The sequence below is a fragment of the Prionailurus viverrinus genome, chromosome A1 (assembly GCF_022837055.1).
Source record: "Prionailurus viverrinus isolate Anna chromosome A1, UM_Priviv_1.0, whole genome shotgun sequence".
In the NCBI taxonomy this organism is placed as follows: domain Eukaryota; kingdom Metazoa; phylum Chordata; class Mammalia; order Carnivora; family Felidae; genus Prionailurus; species Prionailurus viverrinus.
Genome location: NC_062561.1, coordinates 164,557,912 through 164,577,244, shown reverse-complemented (window position 1 = coordinate 164,577,244; position 19,333 = coordinate 164,557,912). Strand labels below are relative to the sequence as shown.

The 19,333-nt window shown below is 37.0% G+C and overlaps 1 protein-coding gene across 12 annotated transcripts in view; it reads right to left on the bottom strand.

Annotated features, from left to right (window-relative positions):
- Positions 1-512: 512 nt before the first annotated feature.
- PAM (peptidylglycine alpha-amidating monooxygenase) overlaps positions 513-19,333 on the bottom strand; it is a 276,825-nt gene continuing 258,004 nt past the window's right edge. For 2 of the 12 annotated variants that reach the window (XM_047851250.1, XM_047851291.1), the window contains 6 exons: positions 18,013-18,128; positions 12,930-13,029; positions 10,625-10,678; positions 5,159-5,362; positions 2,199-2,255; positions 513-1,541 (listed from right to left, as the gene is read on the bottom strand). In XM_047851250.1, the coding sequence (XP_047707206.1) occupies positions 1,360-1,541; positions 2,199-2,255; positions 5,159-5,362; positions 10,625-10,678; positions 12,930-13,029; positions 18,013-18,128 (713 nt within the window). In that variant the 3' untranslated portion in view covers positions 513-1,359. The remainder of the gene's footprint in view (positions 1,542-2,198; positions 2,256-5,158; positions 5,363-10,624; positions 10,679-12,929; positions 13,030-18,012; positions 18,129-19,333) is intronic. The other 10 variants (XM_047851253.1, XM_047851300.1, XM_047851268.1 and 7 more) reach the window with 5 other exon arrangements.

Sequence of the window (19,333 nt, the reverse complement as noted above, 5' to 3'; positions counted from 1 at the left end):
CTTCTTTGGTGTATGAGAAGAAAAAAATCTAGGTTATGTTAGATTTTTAAAAACAATATAGCTGGAAGACATTCTAATTAATATACTTTTTTTTGCAAAGCACTCTGTATTGTTTCCATGATGAGTCAATTAAATCTCTAATGTGCCACTACTAAGATGCCTGGATTGCAAATACAGCCATTTTGAAGAAAGGATTCTAGAGTCTGATTATTACACAAAGAAAAGTGATCACGTTCTTACTAAACTGCATTGATGAATTATGAAAAAGATGTTATAAAAGTAATTCACAGTTCCTGTAAGAGATGAATATTCCCATGAATACATGGAATTGGAGTGAAATTATTCTTTAAAAAGAAAACTAGTAACCTATATTGATGGGTCTATTTGCATATGTAACTTGAGACACAGGTTTCCTCTTAGCTAGATCACCTTTTATTAAATTATTTACCTCCTTATTGATACACAGGCAAAACCCCTCTTTAAATTTAAAAGAGAGCCTGGATTTACACATGTATGTAAACTCTGATGCTGGTTTTTAATTTATATCAGCTACATAACAAAATATCATCTTCATTTTAATACAATACAACACATTTCTTTCTGCTGAAGACATTGGGTAGTTTTCACTATATCCGTGGTTTGTGTAATTATTACAAAAGTTGTATACAAAACCCTGCAAATATGCAAAAATTGCAAAATACACTCTGACAGCTAATGCTCTGAAAACACTTTATTACACAAATTACATTCAGATTCTGAAAATAGTGTTCTAACAGTGTAACCATCTAAAAATAAGACATCCCAAAAACACACCAACTGAAGAAAATTAAAAAACGAATTTAAATAGAGACTTTTTTTTCTTTCCCTCATTGCAATATAATGTTAGTGATTTTAAAAAAATAGGAGATTTAGCAGCTTTGTCCTCATGTAGCACAAAGTTTCTCTTTACTGCCACAGGCTGAGAATGCTGAACAGGAAAGGCACCAAAGACAGACATAGGCAATGGAAGTGCTATTGGGAAAATACTGTGTTCAAGCAGAGAATGGGGTTATTTACATCTACAGAAAAGTCTCAAAAATGTAAATGAGCAAAGCTTCCATCATTAAATTAGTAGTGTGATGGAAGAAGAGGACCATTCCTCTAGGCTATGTTCATATAAAGACAATGGCACTGTTATGAACTTTTAGGAAACTCCTCAACTAGAAACAGAAGCCAACTAAAAACAAATGAAATAAAACATGTACAGTCCCACATAGACTAGTACAGTTTACAATTAAATACGCAAAACTCTAAACGTGCTAAAGGGAAAGGAATCGGGCATTCTTGGAAAATCTCATCAACCTAAATCAAAGCCCGTCTTCAGGAGGAAGAAGGTGAGGGCGCAGGCAGAGGTGCTGAATACTCCTCTTCCGATTCACTTCCATCATCCTCCTCTTTCTCTAGGTCGCTTCCCTCGGTGCTAAGACGGTCAAACCCTTTCCGGCTGTAGCCTTTCCGGCTTGCAAAGAAATTTCCGAGGTTTAAGCCTCCACTTCCCTTTCCTGGAGAAAGCACACAGTGACATAGAACTGATGGAAAGTTTGCACAAATGATTCTCGGTGTACTTGTAAATTCTTAAATGGTAAACACATTAGATATTGGGATGGGAAAGAGTAGATATTAACAACAACAACAGAAGTGAAAGAGATAACCTACAGAGTCAGAAAGATATTACTTGTACTGATTTATTAAAATATATAAGAAAAAAGCTCCCCAGGATTATGTGTTTCTGTAGGATTCTTTAAGATTCATTTCCCAGCTCCTGCTTTTTCCAGGCTCTCTGGAACTGGGATCCCTTGAGGAGCTCTTCATTTCAATAACTATATGAAAAGGTCATCTTCACTATGACAAGCACTGACATGCTGACAGGAGTGAAAGAAAATTTACTGAAGACAAATGAAGCCAGACAGATAAAAGGCAGGGGAAGAGAATTAAATATAGAAAGGCAAGGTAGAAAAAAACGAAACTGGGAAATGTGCTGCCAGCGCCACATACTTCAGTTTAGTTTACAGTTTGCATTCTGCATTTAACATTGCTGTGCTGCACATGAGGAGTTTACTTTTAGAGAGAGTATGGGAATTAGATCCCTGCTCTGTAAAGGACATGAGCGTGTTGACTCTGAGCCACATGTGAAGGATTCTGAAAGGTCACAGGCATACCTCTAAGTCTTCCGAGCACTCTTCCTGAACTTGCCTCAAGTTTGTGTTCAGAATCTGCTAGAAAAAGATGGCACATTTCAAAATGAGTCCCAGTCACCCTCCTCAACCATGGGCTCAACTTTCAATACCGAATCAGAGGTTCATAAATGATTAAAAACAAGGCCTGGGTTTGTCTGTAAGCAATTCTAAGGGGGAAAAAAGGCGATAGATTATTGTGATGTATCTGAGGGCCAGAGCTGGGTTCAACTTCAGTGCTGTGCAGTCTCAATAAATTACTTCTTTGAGCCTCAGTTTTCTCATTGGAGAAAAGAGGGATCAATGATAATTCCTACCCATCTGCAAGGTTTAGATGGGATACTGCATGTGATGTGCTTAGAACAGTGCCTGGTAGCTACACAGTAAATGCTCAATAAATATTATTTTTATTAGGACAAAATTAAATTACCAGGAGTTTGTAACAACTTGGGAAGCTTTGGTTATTATAAATTAGGAGTTTTGTCTCAGGCTTTAATCTTTCTATTAAGCACAGAACATGTTGTGCTTGAGACAGCCTTGGATTCACGTACATCATTTCTTCTTTGTGTAGGACTTAAGTGAAGGCAAGGACCTGAAACACTGAATAATTTCAGTCATAAAAGTGACCCAAACTCTCCCTTGGAGCTTCCCATCTTCCTGATGGATGGACTTTCTTTCTTTATGGGGAGGCAGAACTCCCAATGGACTTATTTTTCCCTTTGCTCTGTATCTGTCTGTACTTTTTGTCCTGACTTCCCCTAAGGGCTACTCCCCTAAGGGCCGTAGACAGGGAAGTGAGGCTTAGGGTTCTCCTATGAAGCCTCTAACCAGGAGTAGAGGCAGCCTCGAGGAAAAAGCTAGCAAGCAGATGGCAGAGGAAAGGTAGAAGAGTGGGTATGGAGAAAAATAGGCAAGAAGGGAAGAATCTGATTAAGACTGTTAGAGAGCCAACAGATTAGATTATAAGTTCTATAAGGATGCAGGACAGCCTTTATTTAGCTGGCTTTGTATTCCCTGTGCCTACCACAGTGTCTGATGTGGAAGTGACATGCAATAAGTATGTGTTGAATAAATGGAAGGTCTTTTATGAGGGTTACTAAAAACTCATTAATTGGACAAGATCTATCCAGAACAAATGCTGAAAAAAGGTGACAGGCTGATCTACTTTTAGAATTAAATGTATTATATGGAACCATATAAAACTGCAATATTTCTGTTGAATATTCCAATATGAATAAAGGTAATTTCATATGGTCTGACTTAGGTCTCTGCCTTCCCAACACACTCCTGTAAATTCAGTATTCTGTAACAGTGCTGTGTCACACGCGCTTACCAGTGAACAGGAGAGACCAAACCTTCTTAACTCCCTAGCTACTACTCCTTCCAGTGTGGTTGAATACCACCATTCCTGCTGCCTGGTCCCAGCCCCTCGTGTTCCTGATGCTCTGCGTATTTATCACTGCACTTACCACCCTCTGTTGTTACCTTTATATACAGTCCTCTCTTTTTTTATGTTTCATCTATTCTGTGAGCTCCACTTATTTATTCAGTCATTTCCCCAACAACTATTTATCAAACCCCTAGTGCCAGGAACTGTGACTGTGCTGAGGATACATAAGTAAACAAGTCAACATGTAAGATTTTTGCTCTTTTGAAGCTTCCATCTAACTCCATGAAGACAACAACTATGTTTATCTTTGCTCCTGCTTACCACAGTTCCATACCCTTAACAGGGGCTCAAAAGAAGTTCTTTTTGAAGAGTTAATTGTATTTTTGAGAGGTTTATCAATTGCAGATGAACAGCAAATCAAAGTCCTAGAAAAATTCCCTTTCACAACTAATTAAATGGAATCCTCTGTTCTTTGTTTCTGTGTGCTTTTCTGTGTCAGGGCTTTGCCGTGGGCACTGAATCCCTGCCATGGTCGCCTTGGCCTGAAATAGAATCAGATGCTACTTCTTGATCGAATGCTGCCTCCCACCCTGGCCCACAGATTCCTTCCCCGACACAGTTGTAGACTCTTGCCTTAGGACCTGGGAAGCCAGCCAAGGAACTGCTCCTGGGAGGTAAGAATCATGGGCTGGATTATTTGTTTGTTTATTTGAATGTCCTGAAAGGAACAGAGCTCCTCTTCCTACACTATGATAATGATCTGATAAAATACTGATTCCAACACTGGACCCTGCCTTGTTTGGTGAAGGAAGGCTGATGGCCCAAATTGTGACTATTTAAAAGCTACTGAATGATGTATTGTAGGAATAAATAGTTGATTTCCTGAGAAAGTTGAGGTTTAAGATAAGTATCTTTTATGACTTATGACTTCTATTACTGTATTACCAATGACTGTTTTTCACAATCATTGGTGGTGTTACTTGAGCACTTACCTGGTGGCAGATACTGTTGATAAATGCTTTATGTTTATTATTTCCCTTAATCTTCACACAACCTTGTGAGTATTTTATCCCTACTTTATAGATGAGGAAACTGTGGCTTGGAGAGACTAAGTAACTTGCCCAAGGTCATGTAGCTAGGAGCTAAAGCCAGGACTAGCAGGGGAAATATATAACTCCCAAAGAATGGACCTAGGTATTTTGAGGCCTGGGCCTGTTTCTAACAGCAAGGATCTCCTCCTTCCTGACCCTAATTTATAGTGACTACATATCTACACAATTTCATGTGGAGACATTAACTGGGCTTATGCCAGTTGCTAAAAGGCAGTATTAAAAGTTATATTTTAATCTAACTATCTAAATTTCTGAGGCTTCAGATACTTTTTCTATGGTGATACTAACTATAAACAATATTTGGAACATAAACAATAATATCCAAAAAGGCAGAGAGCATTTAGAAAAAACACTGAAAAAAATCACAACCAAACTTTGGGGATACTTAGGCCAAACACTCTTTCAAAGGTAGGTTCCAAGTTCAAGGGGCTCATTTTACTTGCCTCCAAAGGCCTTTGATTTTTTCCACCGAATAAATAAGGCAATGGCCAGCAGGACAACCACCGGAATAACCAGAAGGGTTGTAATGAGAACAATGGGCACTCCAAAGCCCGGCTCTTTGATCAGTTTCTGTTTCTCTTGCATCTTCTGCAACTCTGTGGAGGCCGGTTTGTTCTCCATTTTGTTTTCAACAACTGCCTCGGATTCTTCAGGGAAAGAAGAGTTCACAATATTCAACTGACTCAAAGATTCCAAAACCCCACCACCCACCCCTACCCAGTCAAATCAACAACTGCTCATAAAGAACTTGTTGAGTTCCGTGCATGTGGGGTTCACATTTCAATATCTGAATCTACCAAGCTAGCAGCAGGTATTGTGATTAGTAATATCCACCCAATGGTTTTGTACCTTTAAGTTGGTTTTCTTTGATCCCACCCTTTATTCCCCATAATTCCACAAAACAAATATCCTCCTTTTGCATTTTTTTCAAAGTTAAAATTAATAGGCAGTATGGTGCAGGCAAAGAATTGGTGTGCATACTACAGTCAAATGAATCTAGGCTGAAATCCTAGTTCTCCTATATAAATTAGCTGTGTAACTTTGGGCAAGTTACTTAAATAATCTGGGCCTTAGTAACCTCATCTGTAGACCTATGATGATAAACAAACAAACAAAACACCTCCTTCATAAAATTGTTGAGTGTGAATATTTATCATAGAGATGGTGTTTAATAAGCATGTTTCCTTGTATCTTTAGTTTATGAATCTTGTTAATGTTCAATGAGTTATTGGCACATCTCATGCACAGTGACACACATTAATTCTAGGATTTCAAACTGGAAAAAGAACTGTGTCCTTTTCAGGTTCTTTTATACAGTTCCTAGTAAGCCGTAAGTATACACAGAAGCACTGTATATATGATTCTGTGTATGATGAAAATAGAACAATTCTCTGGTATTGACTGGTACTGGGTAGATAACAGGCCTAAAGTACTGTTTGGGAAATGATTCAACTGAACCATATAAACTGCTTCAGGTATCTTAACAACTACTGACTTGAAGGTTGAGCCTTCCAACATTCTTGCCCTCCAGAAGCACATATGTGTGCTTGTACAAAAACCCTAGTGTGCAAAGTCTAGAAGTTACTATCATCTTTGCCAAAATGCTCACAAGATTTCTGGAACTTCAGTTTCTTGGTGCGATGTAGAGTGTATCATATGGCCTCATGGAAATTTTGACAAAATGGCAGGAATAGCTGGTTCAACACAACCAGCAAAATCTTTGGTTAATGTTTAATATGTGTTCACATGCTTAGTAGCTTGCTGGAAAATTCTCCAAGGAAGGATTTCTCAAATTACTTAAGACACTATAAGCTTTTTGCTTATAAGCTTTTTGCAGCTTTTTCCTTCAATGTTCTGAGCCAGCCTCCTTCATGATCTCAATGAAACCTACTGAGCACTTGTACTGTTTCAGGCAATGTTCTCATTTAATCATTACACCAAGCCTATGAGTAGGCATTGTTAGTATCACCATTTTACAGATGGCCCCATAGTCTTCATTTCCTTCTCTGTACTATGGTTAAGGGGAAACCATTATTTCAATTTTTTGTCCACTGGAGTGGCTTTTTGAAACTTCAGCAGGAGAGAAGGAAAGGGATTGGTTCGTAGATCTAGATGGCTCCAATTTAACCTGTCTGGATCTCAGTTTCCAAGAGGAATATAAGTGTGATTCTTACTCTTCCTGATCACTAATTGTTACATCTTTTTCTTCATTACTATAGGAGAGATAGGCAAATTGTTCTGTTTTACTTAAATTCCTTCTATATTTAAGCAGGAAAATAACAATAAATAGAAGACAAGATTAAAAAACAGACCAAAGATACAGATTGGTAGTCAAAAATTTGTTGCCTTGAAAGAAGGATTTGTTTCTATTTGAAGGTGACTATAACCAGAATAATTACATATAATTTTCTGTCATTTAGTGGGTTTACTGGCACCAGAGACAATGGCTGTACCAGCTCATTTTCAGTTCCCTTTTTATAAAGGCAGAGCTAGGAGTGAGCTCCAGTAAAAGGAAACAAGAACTGTGAAGTAGGTGACAGACTAACAGAATCAGTTTAGCATTCACAGAGAGTATGCTGAGAATGAGGTAATAACCTTACTAAGGTATACACACTACACTTGAGAAATTCTTGATGTCCACATTCCCTTTGGTAATCTGAGTGCATCTACTAAAAATACACAAACATTCTAACTTTTGAACCTGCTGAAGTATGTTTAGATTTTAAAAAATACTCTATATCTTAAAGAAAGAGGATAAATTTAAATTTCCCAGTAAAAAAAAAATATATATATATATTGTTCTTTCTCAGGAACTTTTATAAGTGGAATAAAAAGTCTAAAAAATAGTTATGATTTAAGGATTTAAGGAATTTAAAAACAGTAACAATTCAAATTCTGCCACTTTTATTCTTTATCCTAAATTCTTTAACTGAAAATTAAATTCTTTAATTTGGAGCATCCCTGATGAAGGAGCAGTGAAGAAGCTCCAATATTATCCAGAACCTGGGGCTTCTGGAAGAGAGGGGCTGCCTCATGTGACATTTTTCTATCATGTACGATGCCAGATGTATTGCATTTTAAACAAAAATGTCTTCAAACAAGCTCTTCTGGCATCCCTATACATACTTGGAAATAAATATAATTTTGAAAAGCTGACATACAGGAAGTTTTTTCCCTTCTTTAAAGCCCTGAGTTTAGAAAGGGAGGCTAGGTGCATTCTTGTGTGAGCTCACACACTCAAGCATGAACATGTTTCTTTCCTCTTGAGAGAGGGGAGAAGCCCAGAGACCTCTTGGAATTGGAATAACTTGGACAGTAAAGGAGAGACATTCTTAATACAGCAATACAGCAATTATTACCCAGTTTATTACAGACAGAACTGATGACTGAAGGTTTTAGATGGCATACTAGCAAGTAACAGGAAAAGTGCAGATAGCACCAATGAGATTACTCTTTCCTTTCTTTTTATTACTATTTTTTTAATTCAGTGTGTTTCCCCTATAATATGTTGTTCTCCATAAGGCCTAAGATGCTAGCTGCCCTAGAGAGTTTCTTTTTATGTTATTGAGACTGATTCACTATCATCATCTTTTATTTGGGGAGCTAGGGGTAAAGGCTATGATTTTGACATCTTTAATCCCTAGCAACTTTATTTGAAAATGCTTTTCCTAAGTTTCTTGTCATCACACATTCTCTTACCTGTGCAACTCCCTGTGAACACAACACTGGTTCTGAAACCCTGTTATTACTCATCAGTTATATGACCATTCACAGTAGAGATGAAGGTCATCAGAGGTTACTCAAATTTGGAAATTTATACAGCAGCTAAATCTGGGATGATGTTTCTCCCTCTCTTTTGTAAGGGATGGTTTAAATTAAGTTTTCAGATTTTGATAAAAGACAAACTTTTGGAGATTCAGCATGCTTTATACTCCTTTGTGTAATAAGGAAATAATCTTAAAAAAAGAAAGGTTTAATGAGAGTCATATGAATCCAACAGAGGACTAGAAGAACTTCATTTGAGTTTGGGTATTTGAGTTTAGGTATTCCTATTAAAATGTGAATGTCATGACAAGATAGTTCAATGACATTTACTATTTGAACTCCTGTGTTCCGCCACAAGGCTGGGAGGTTTTCTGAATTCAGTCAGTGGTGTGCACAGAGGAAAGAGGAAATGGTGTGGGGAGAGCGCTCACTGTTCATCCTTCATTGGCCAGGCAAGAAGAGATCAGTGTGGATGGGCTGTTCTCAACAATCCAAACACTATAATCTAGGATTTTTATTTTATTTTTGGTGGAACTTATTTAAACAGAAGTGGCTTGAGGCCACTGTGAAATCCCAGAGATTTCAGAGTAAATACAACCATCCCCAACCTATAGCTCTTGGAAGAATTTATGGTAAATGAATTGGTGGTATTCATTTCTCCTCAGTAGTACAGGAATAGTGGTTAACAGCACAGACTTCAGTGGCAAATAAACTGGTTTAACCCCGGCTCTATCACTTAGCAGTAATTCTGATCTTCGATTTCTTCATGTGTAAAATGGGGATAATACCAAATTATCACATGGCTGGTGTAAGGAATTAATTTAGTAATTTTTGTATAGTTCATTGTTTGTGCTCCATGAATGATAGCTATTATTAATAATAATATACTTATTCCAGGGAAAACAACTCACCAATAATTCTGTATGTAACAATCATAGAAAAATAAAGGATCAGGAACTCTTCAATATGAGTGTGGTATCAATGCCACCCAGTAGAGTCACCTGTGTTGAATCTCTATAAATGCCAAACATTTGCTATTTATTTTATAATATTATCTTACCCCTTTCAACCTTGAGTTGGCTATATTCTCTTATCTGCCTATATAAAATCCCTAAGCACCCTCTTGGTTCTTGCTTCTTTGTATCTTTTTCCATCTGCTTTCATGAGAAAGGAAAACAAGAAAGCCTAGGGTTAAGTCTGAATATCTAGGTGAATCATTTATAAAGCAACTAATAATGAAATCACTTTGCTTTTTAAACATTGGGAGCACCCTATATTGAGTTCTTAATTTTACATGACCATGTCAAAACCCTGCAGATAGTATAACATGTACAAATATAAACTGATCCTAGGAAAGGGAGAGAATAATTTGACTAGGATTTCGAATTAAACCAGTGGTTGCTTAACAGTAGCTAAATTCCATTTCCCATTCCTGATAGTATGTACCAAAGCTATACTTATTTGTGTATATGCATATGCGTGTGCCTGCACACACACACACACACACACACACACACACACACACACACACTCTCTCTCTCTCTCTCTCTCTCTCTCTCTCTCTCTCCCTCCCTCTCTCCCTCTCTCCCCTTATAGGTTATAAGTCTTTTGAAGTCAGGCACAGTTACATTTCCCTTAAACCAATTATAGCCCCTTATACATAGATGGCCCTCAGTAAATTTTGGGGCGATTGGTGCTAAGATTGGAGCTTAGGGAACAGCTCATCTTGTCAGGCCCCTATAACAGAAACTCACCAAAGATATGTTTTTCACTCATTTAGACTACAGCCCATTATGGAAGGCCTTTTCCAGTATACTGGATGGTATTTTTCTGCTTGTCTGAGGTTAATGTACTTCTAAAAGTGGCTGACTTACTTTTTTTTCCTCTTTGAATGTCTTTGGCCCGCTTGTTCAGAATCACTTTCTATCACTTGAAATCAGTGAATTTGAGCTCATTATTACCAGTCCATTTAACAGAGAAAACAGTAGCAACATGCAGGTTTAAAGGCTCAGTACATAGAAGTTATGGATGATTTACCGGATTATATTTTTAGTCTGATATTTTTTAATGTGCAATCAAGAGCCATAAAATAATTCAGCACAAATAGTCTTGGGTTTCACAGTCATAAGAGGAATCTGACCAACCTTTGATTTCCTGGACTTCAATGCCAGCCTTTTTTACTGATCGATGTTCCATTTCTGTAAATAGCACAGCAAAGGAAAAAGAAAATCAAAATCTCCAAAAAAGATCTGAAAACTTAATTTTCACATTAATTTTGCTTAGTAGCAAATATTTTCACTTCATCAAATGCAATATCATATTACAGAAGAGTTTTAAGACAAACCACTAATTTGGTGCCAGGCCCATGAATCCCGGATACAGTCTCCTAGGGAAAGCTGAAATATTTCTAAGCTCTTCATATTCAAAATAAGATTTTCCTTGTGGAGTTCATAATGAATGTATTTTTGAAATATCAAGTGGTTCTGTTTTTATATGGACATGGACTGATGACTAACTCTGCCATGTTTGATTACCAGTATTCTAGCTACATAAGTAGATTTCACTAGTTAAATAGTAGAATGCAAAGACAGGGGACATTTGTTTAGCCTCCGATGGCAGTCTTACTGTTCCACAAGTACTGTTTTCGAGATTTATTATTCAGTTGCATTCTGGACTCCAGAGAGCGTTTTTCTCTTTCAAAGCTGAATGCTTATTGCAGCGCTTCTCAACCAAGGGATTGTCAAAAACACTTGGAAGCCTTTCCAAAATACACATATTGTCACCCTCTTCTTAGATCTTGAGTAGGATCTGGCCATGTGTTTTGAAAGCCCTCCCCACCGTGACTTGGATATGCATCTCTGTTGAGTACTGACCACTAGGATGGTATCAAGACCCTCAGACCAGAATCTTGATGAGTTCAAGTATCATATTCCTGTCTGCAAAATGAAGATACTGTCTAGATTTCTGAGGTCTTTTCTATCTTGAAAGCTATTCATTTTTTTTTTTTTTTAAATCTGGAAAAGCCTGGAGTTAGTCTTGGAATTGGGAATTATCCATCTATTTACTTTCCTGTCTGCCCACACGTTCTGGTTCCTCTTTGAGGAGGCAGGTGGTGGGAGAGCTACACTTACAAGGGGAATGTAAGGCTACTGCTGGAGTAGAACAGTCCACAGACATCTCTGTGCCCTCAACTCTAACTGGGTCCTTATTACAAAACAGCAAAAGCTACTCAAAGGACAATTCTGAAGATAGCAGTTATCAAATTTACTTGGGTTCCAAGATCTGTATGCTGAACGATTAAAGTTTTTGGACTCTTGATATTACTTCTCTTTCTCATAACTTCTTTTCTTTGTTGTAATTTTCACTTTTCCTTGTTATAATTAGTATTTATCTTCATTAATTCCAAATGACCTTATTATCTATCTAAAATTGCTTGTTGCAGTTCCTGATACCTCAGCTTTACTGTCTTCCATTCTTTAATTCTTTTCTTTAACCCTATCTTCTCCTATTGTTTCTACCCTGCATTTTTTTTTTTTTTTTTTTTTTTTTTTTTTTTTTTTTTTTTTTTTTTTTTTTTTTGTGAGAGAGAGAGAGAGAGCGAGTGCGGGAGAGGGACAGAGGGAGAGAGAGAGAATCTTAAGCAGGCTCCACACTCAGCATGGAGCCTGACGTGGTGCTCGATCCTATGACCCAGGGATTATGACTGACCTGAAATCAAAAGTCAGACACTCAATCGACTGAGCCACCCAGGTGCCCTGGACCCTGTTTAATTGAGAAACTTGTTTTTAGTATGATGTCAGAGGCTAGGTTAGTATACTTTTCAAGAATTAGAAATAATGTCCAAATTGCCATTAGAAAATCCCCAAAAGTAGCTGGCTTGATCCTAATGGGGAAACTCTTCTGTCCCCAGACATAATTTTGAGTTATGTGAAACAACAGTTCAGTATTCTGAACAAGCTGAAGTCTAAAGGAGAAAATGCAATGCTTCCTGCTTGGGATACTATGTGTCTGACACAGATGTGCTGGTGCTCCTAGGTGCTCGGCAGCTACCGAGAGCTGAAGAGCCACATGGGAAGTGACACCAGGGTGGAAGCCAGTAGCTCCTCTGCTTTGCCAAACCCATCATCTCCCTCTGGAACTAACTTGGAATTAACATTGGCTTTCAATGTAACAGACATTACTCCAGGCATCAAGAATTTCCTGTGGAGTATCTGTGGAAACAAGGGGATAACTGCCAGGAAAAAAAAAAAAAAAGTGTTTCTCTCTACTTTTTAAAAATCAGCTTAATCCCTGGAATGAAACCAAACAGGTCGTTTAACAACTGCCAATTATGCTTTGATTTCCTTCTCCTATCAATAAAAAGAGAAGGGAATGCAAATATTTTTTTCACATGCTCTTAAGCGATGCAACTGGGGGAAAATGTGGACAATAATACTCTAAAAATCATACTTTCAGTCAGGGTGAACTTCCACACAGTGTTGGTGTGAGCGTCTCCAACATACACAGTCCCATCTTCTGACGCAGCAATATCGTGAGGCATGTCAAAGTGCTGCCAGAATAAAAATGAGGGTGGTGAGCCTACACTTGAATTCTTCATGAAAAGGCAGAAAAACAAAGCAAAGCACACAACAAAGCAAGAAGCCTATGAATCAAACCAAACAACCTATAATTCTGTCAAAGCAACTCTAGGCCAAGAAGAAGCATTCACTCATTCACCAGGCACCGACTCTGCCCCCTCGGGAAATGCCAAGGGACCCTCACCACTGACTTTCAAACCTTTTAAAAGTGAGCATTTATAGGAAGATTAATTTTTTACAGTTTTGTTTACTTGCTGTTACATTAGCCACCTATTTAGTTATATTTATTTCTGCCGCCATGTTTCTTTCTTCTTTTAATCACTATCACATTTGCCTGTTTTAATTTACACAAGTAAAAAAAGACTGAGTATTAATTTTTGTTATTGCTCCCATCAAGCTACCTACCATATGCTACCTGACAAGCTGTTTATACGTTACTGATAAGAGGAGTCATTTCAAAGTTTCAGGGCATTCAGTCTGAATGCATCCAAGGTGATACGCAGCAAATGTGGGGTTTGCTTACTCTGAAGCCCAGTATTTGTAGTATTTTCAGTCAGCAAAAGGAAACAAATAGAGTGTTTCCTGCAAGTACTTCCTGTTTTTTGTTTTTTTTACCTATTTCAATATTCAGTGGTTTAATGTTTTTCTTCATGACATAGTTCCATTTCAAATCATTGCCATCTCAGTCATGAGGACATGAGACAGGGGAGCACTTTCTGTGACTTTCCTAAGGCCACTAAACTAGTTCCTGGAAAAGCAGCCTTAAAATGTTGTGCTGCTGCCATTTCTGTCTGGCTACTGAAGCTTTCGGAGGTGCCACGTGTCCACCAGCTGGTAGGATATGGATGATTTTTTTTCACCTTTGAGGTCAGTAGGCCTGAGTATACAGTTCTCAGAAATATGACCAGTGCGTGTGAACAGGAGCATTATCCTGACTGTGGTCTTATCAGACAGGATCTGCCCACTTCAGTTTGCTGAGTACAAAGGGCACCAATGAGGCAAACTACTGTTCCTAGCTCACTTTAGGCAGGCAGAATACATACTGTGGAGATACTATTGTACTTTGCGAATCATCAACAATTTGTCACACTGAAAAGAAACAGGAGACAGCCATGCCAAGGAGGCTCATTCCTTCATACTATCAAATGAGCTGTGACAAATGCACATGAGAAGAACAGAAAGCCAGAAATCAAAATGTTGCCTTGTTGAAATCTCACAAGCCAGTCATTAAATGTTCATCTTTTTTTTGGGTTCAGCTAATACGTGGCAACAGACTTGTAAATTCTAGGCAGTTCCTCTTCTGTACCAAAATATGTTCTTAGAAACTGCTTTGCAGAGCATATGGTTGTAAAGTGCTGCATATTTTCTGATAGGAAAAATAATATAAATAGGTGAGGGGGAAATGTGTGAACTCGTCATTAGCTAAGAACTTTGCTTTAAATAAATCACAATATGTCATCAATTCCATGCTACAATAACAATAAACTTCTATCTCTGGTTCTCAAGCTGATCCAGGGAGCCAGGGGTTCTGTTGGAGATACTCTGCGGCCATTGGAGGGGCTGAGAGGGTAGAAATAGTGGATAGGACTTCGGGACCTCTATTCCTTCTGCAATCAGAAGCACTCAACTGTAATTTCTTTAATGAACTATTCTGTTTTGTGTTATCTGAAACAGAAAATCATGTTGTAAGCTTTAGGATTTCAGAGTTGAATGGATTTAAAGACCTTCCAGTCTAGGCTTTGTAAACTTTTCTGAGGTTTCTCCTCTCTTCTCTTGAGGTACCCCTCCCTAGCAAAGTAACACTGACAAGAAAGAATGACAGCATCCTCCTGGGGCATCTGATGACAGAGCCCAGGACAATCAACCTGCTCTCAAAATCTTATACTCTGTCTTAAAACTGCATAAGGGATTTGTGTTCTCTGTATAGTTATGTTTTCTTTAACATGAAATAATGTTTAAACTTACTTAATATGAAGTAAAATGGCTCTCTAAGAAGTTGCACCAAGTTATGTTGTAGTTTAATATAATCCATTGGTATATGGATGTGTACCTCCGGGAATTAAAAGGTTAAAACACATTTTAGGGTCTAAAGACTTGTGTTTATGATCCAGGTGTGCTACTTACTCTGTAGCTTTGGATAAGTAATTTCACTTGTGTGAAATTTTGAGTTCAAATCCTATCAAATACTGTAATTTTAATCTCCATTGTTAAGGTTAGAGAAACAACATAAATATAGGCTGGTTTTTGTTTTCTGTTTTTGTTTTTTTTTTCCTTTTCTTTTCTTTTGGCTTGGAGTGGCAGGGATCCATTCCATTCCAGCCTGAAGAGTGTGTGTGCAACCAGATGTTAGGGACCGTAGGCTTTCTTGTGATAATGGGGGTAAGAAAATGGAAGGTAACTGTGTATCTTTTGCCCTGATCTTTATTGTCCTACGGTCTGAGCCTCCCTGCATAGACATAAAATGAAGCTCATACATTCGGGCATAAACTTTTCTAAAGAATGTAACAGAAGAGAGAACTGAAGTACATGGGGAAATATGTGGTGGACAGGCACAAACAGGTACACATTATGCAAAACCTGACTTTTGATTTGAAAGAAGAATCTCTTCATACTTAGGAATCAGAGTACCATATGGTTTCCTTCACCCAAATTTAATCTTTGTGATGATAATGTGATTAAATGGGAATTCTGAGAGATTCATCAACTGATGTTAGTTTACAGAGTCAACTCAGAACAAATTTCTACATTTTGTTGTAAGTCCTGTTTATTGAAAGGAAAAGTAAATTTCACCTTGGAGTTAGACTCTCTTTTTAAGTTTGCTATACTGACTTACGACTTACATCTTGTGACTTATTCATTGTTGAATGTCTGATGAACGCTAATGTTTAGGCATAATGCTTTCTAAGATTTTCATTCATGGCTGTTCATATTTTTATGAGAATAAGGCTCATGTAGAATTTAGCTTCTTGCTTAGCCCATAGTTTTGCTTTCTAGATGTATATATGAATTAAAAGTTAATGTCCTGGTTGACACAGTATATTATATTAGCATTAAAAGAACAATCAAGGCAAACACTGTACTAATACAAAGTGAAGACGTGAAAGAAAGTTAAGTCTCTTACTTTATCAATAGATATGAGGAAGTTAACTCAAAGGGGCAAAACAATGAATATCAGATAATCAGTAAGGATCTGCAACACTACTGAAGTAAAATAGGTATTATCAATGTAATGAATTTCTTTCTGAAGGGTACTATGATTGGATATTTGATTCCGTATAGCTCTTCAGGTAAAATACGGTGAAAAGTCCTTCTTGTTGCATATCAATAGAAACTTAGGAAAAGTAAGGAATTTGTACTACTTTAGTTCAGATTCAGTTTGGTTCAACTCAGATCCTGTAACTTTAGCTAAAACTGAGGGAGAGGCTATGTAGGCTATGTCCTGTTCTGTTCACCACCATATCCTCAGTTATCTAACATGGTGTATGACAGAGTAGGGAGTTAATAAATATCTCTAGGATAAATAAATCCCAGACTAGCTGTCAGTACTCTCACAGACATATTTCTCAAATATTGAGACACTTTAAAGTTTTTTTTTTCAATCTAGCAAATTTGGTATTTTAAAGAATACTGTAAGAATTATGAGTATGGAGATAGTTTGTCCAGTGCTTTATGGCAACTGCATTTTGATCCAAGTAAAGCCAGTAAACATTTACATGTTTTGAAAAATAACTCTTATTAGCAGCATTTTGGCAGGCTGAATTTTTTTTTCTTTTACTTAAAATTTAAATCCAGGTTAGTTAACATATGGTGTAATAATGTTCCATCACTTACATCTAACACCCACTGCTCATCCCAACAAGTGCCCCGTCTAATGCCCATCACCCATTTAGCCCATCCCCCTACCCCACACCCCTCCAGCAACTCTTAGTTTGTTCTATTTAAGAGTCTCTTATGGTTTGTCTCCCTCTCTGTTTTCATCTTATTTTTCCTTCCCTTCCCCTATATTCATCTGTTTTGTTTCTTAAATTCCACATGAGTAAAATCATATAATATTTATCTTTCTCTAATTTCTCTTAGCATAATACACTCTAGTTCCATCCATGTTGTTGCAAATGGCAAGATTTCATTCTTTTTGATTGACAAGTAATATTCCATTATGTATATATATACTACATCTTCTTTATCCATTTGTCAGTCGATGGGCATTTAGGCTCTTTCTTTAATTTGGCTACTGTCGATAGTGAGCAGGCTGAATTTTCTAAAATTGATGTGCTGCCACAAGTACATCTAGGAAGTTTATATGAACAATCTGATCATTCAGGCAGTCATACTGAAGAGAAAGTACATTGAAGAGACAAAAGAGCTATGGGCATGATGAACCAGACAGTGTGTTTGTAAACAAGCACTATTAGAATAAACAGTGGTAAGCCATTTGTGAAGTCAAAACTAGCCTTTAGTCTCTTATCTAAACCAAGCCTTTAGGACTTAAATAAATTCCAGGAAGTGCTATTTTGAAGTCTTGTTGCTCAATGTAGTAACAGCATACAAAAAGCAAACGAGATTTCTGTTGGATCTAAGAGAACTACAAAAGTACAATTTGATATACTGTGGTATCTTCTCTACTTGGATGAAACCAGGAAAAGACATTATTATCATTATTTTTTGGTATTCTAACTACAGTGAATTTCAACCTGCTATCCTGTATGAAGTCTACTAAGAACCTTAGAAAGCATACAGTGTTGCTTTGTATCTGAAGAAATTGATCTAAGAACAGACAAGGATATTTATTCTAAATAAAACATAGTAACAGGAAACCCCTATCAACCTAGCTAAGACGGTTGGTTATCACATCTCCTTCAAGATTTTAAAAATTATTCAAGTACAAATCAAACGCCAAGATTCCTATTTTAGTTTATTCCCATGAAAAGGGATACCTAGGCAATATATGTGAATACCTTGCGCACTGGCTTGAAGACATCCATAATTTCCCCACTGGAAAAGTTCAACACAAATCCCTGTACAGGTTCTTGGTCCCCAAAGTAAGGCTTCCCATTCACCGCAAAGAGCAAACCTGTGACAACACATCCAGTTAAACACTCTTTAAAATATGGAGAAAACTGGCCTTCAAATATATACATGTACATTACACAGACTATTAATATAGGGTCAGCCTGGTCCTTATAATTGAAAACAAAAGTAGAAAATAATACACTAAGCAAATTTATCTTCTTAAGTAATAACAACAGGGGCAAACAGGTTAAGGGACTAATCTTGCAATAGGAAAACCAGGAATTATAAGGCCTCTCCATTTAGGAAGCTAGTAAAAATCAGGAATACACATATAGTGATATAGATATAGAGACATAGGCTTAGGAATAGATCTAGATGGAGAGACATATCACAGACATCCTAGTGATAACCTTTACATAAATTATTGTGGGATGTTAGATCTTTTAAAAAATAAGTAATATCTGCTATCCTTACCAGAAGAATCAGAGAAAAATACACAAAGGCAATACGTGATGTTATAGCAGAAACATAATAATATGATTTTAAACAAATGAAGTTTGAAAATACGAGATGCATACTTCAGATTACCAAAGACCTACTTTTTCCTAATTAAAAAAAATTAGACCATCTTTTCATTATTTATTTATTTTTAAATGTTTATTTTGAGAGAGGGAGAGAGGGAAAGAGAGTGTGAACAGGGGAGGAGCAAAGAGAGAGGGAGAGTGAGAAAATCTCAATCAAGCAGGCTTCACGCTTTCAACATAGAGCCTATTGCGTGGCTGAATCTCACAAACCATGAGATCATGACCTGAGCCGAAACCAAGAGTCAGACACTTAACCAAATGAGCCTCCCAAGTGCCCCTAAACCACCCTTTTAATATTAATTTCATGAATACTTTTTGTAGCAAAATTATATTTCTTAATATAGTAGTACTTATAAAAAATAATGGAAACTGTGATGTTTGGCTTAAACACTTCAGATGATTGAATATTATGTTTTAAAGAAGTAAAACACAATAAAATACACATCAAACTAAATGGCTGTTGAAGATCCTTTCATCTTTTTTTTAAGGATTTCAGGAAAAGGTTCTTCAGTGTATCGTACTAAGAAAAAAATCAATACTATGAGAATCAATTACTGTTGTGCAATATTGTAGAGAGAATTCCAATTATAATACACTTTGTCTTTGCTTAGATTGTTTTTAACCAGATTTTCTCTCATCTTCTCTCTTAATGTTTTTCTCTTCATATTTGATTTATTTTTAT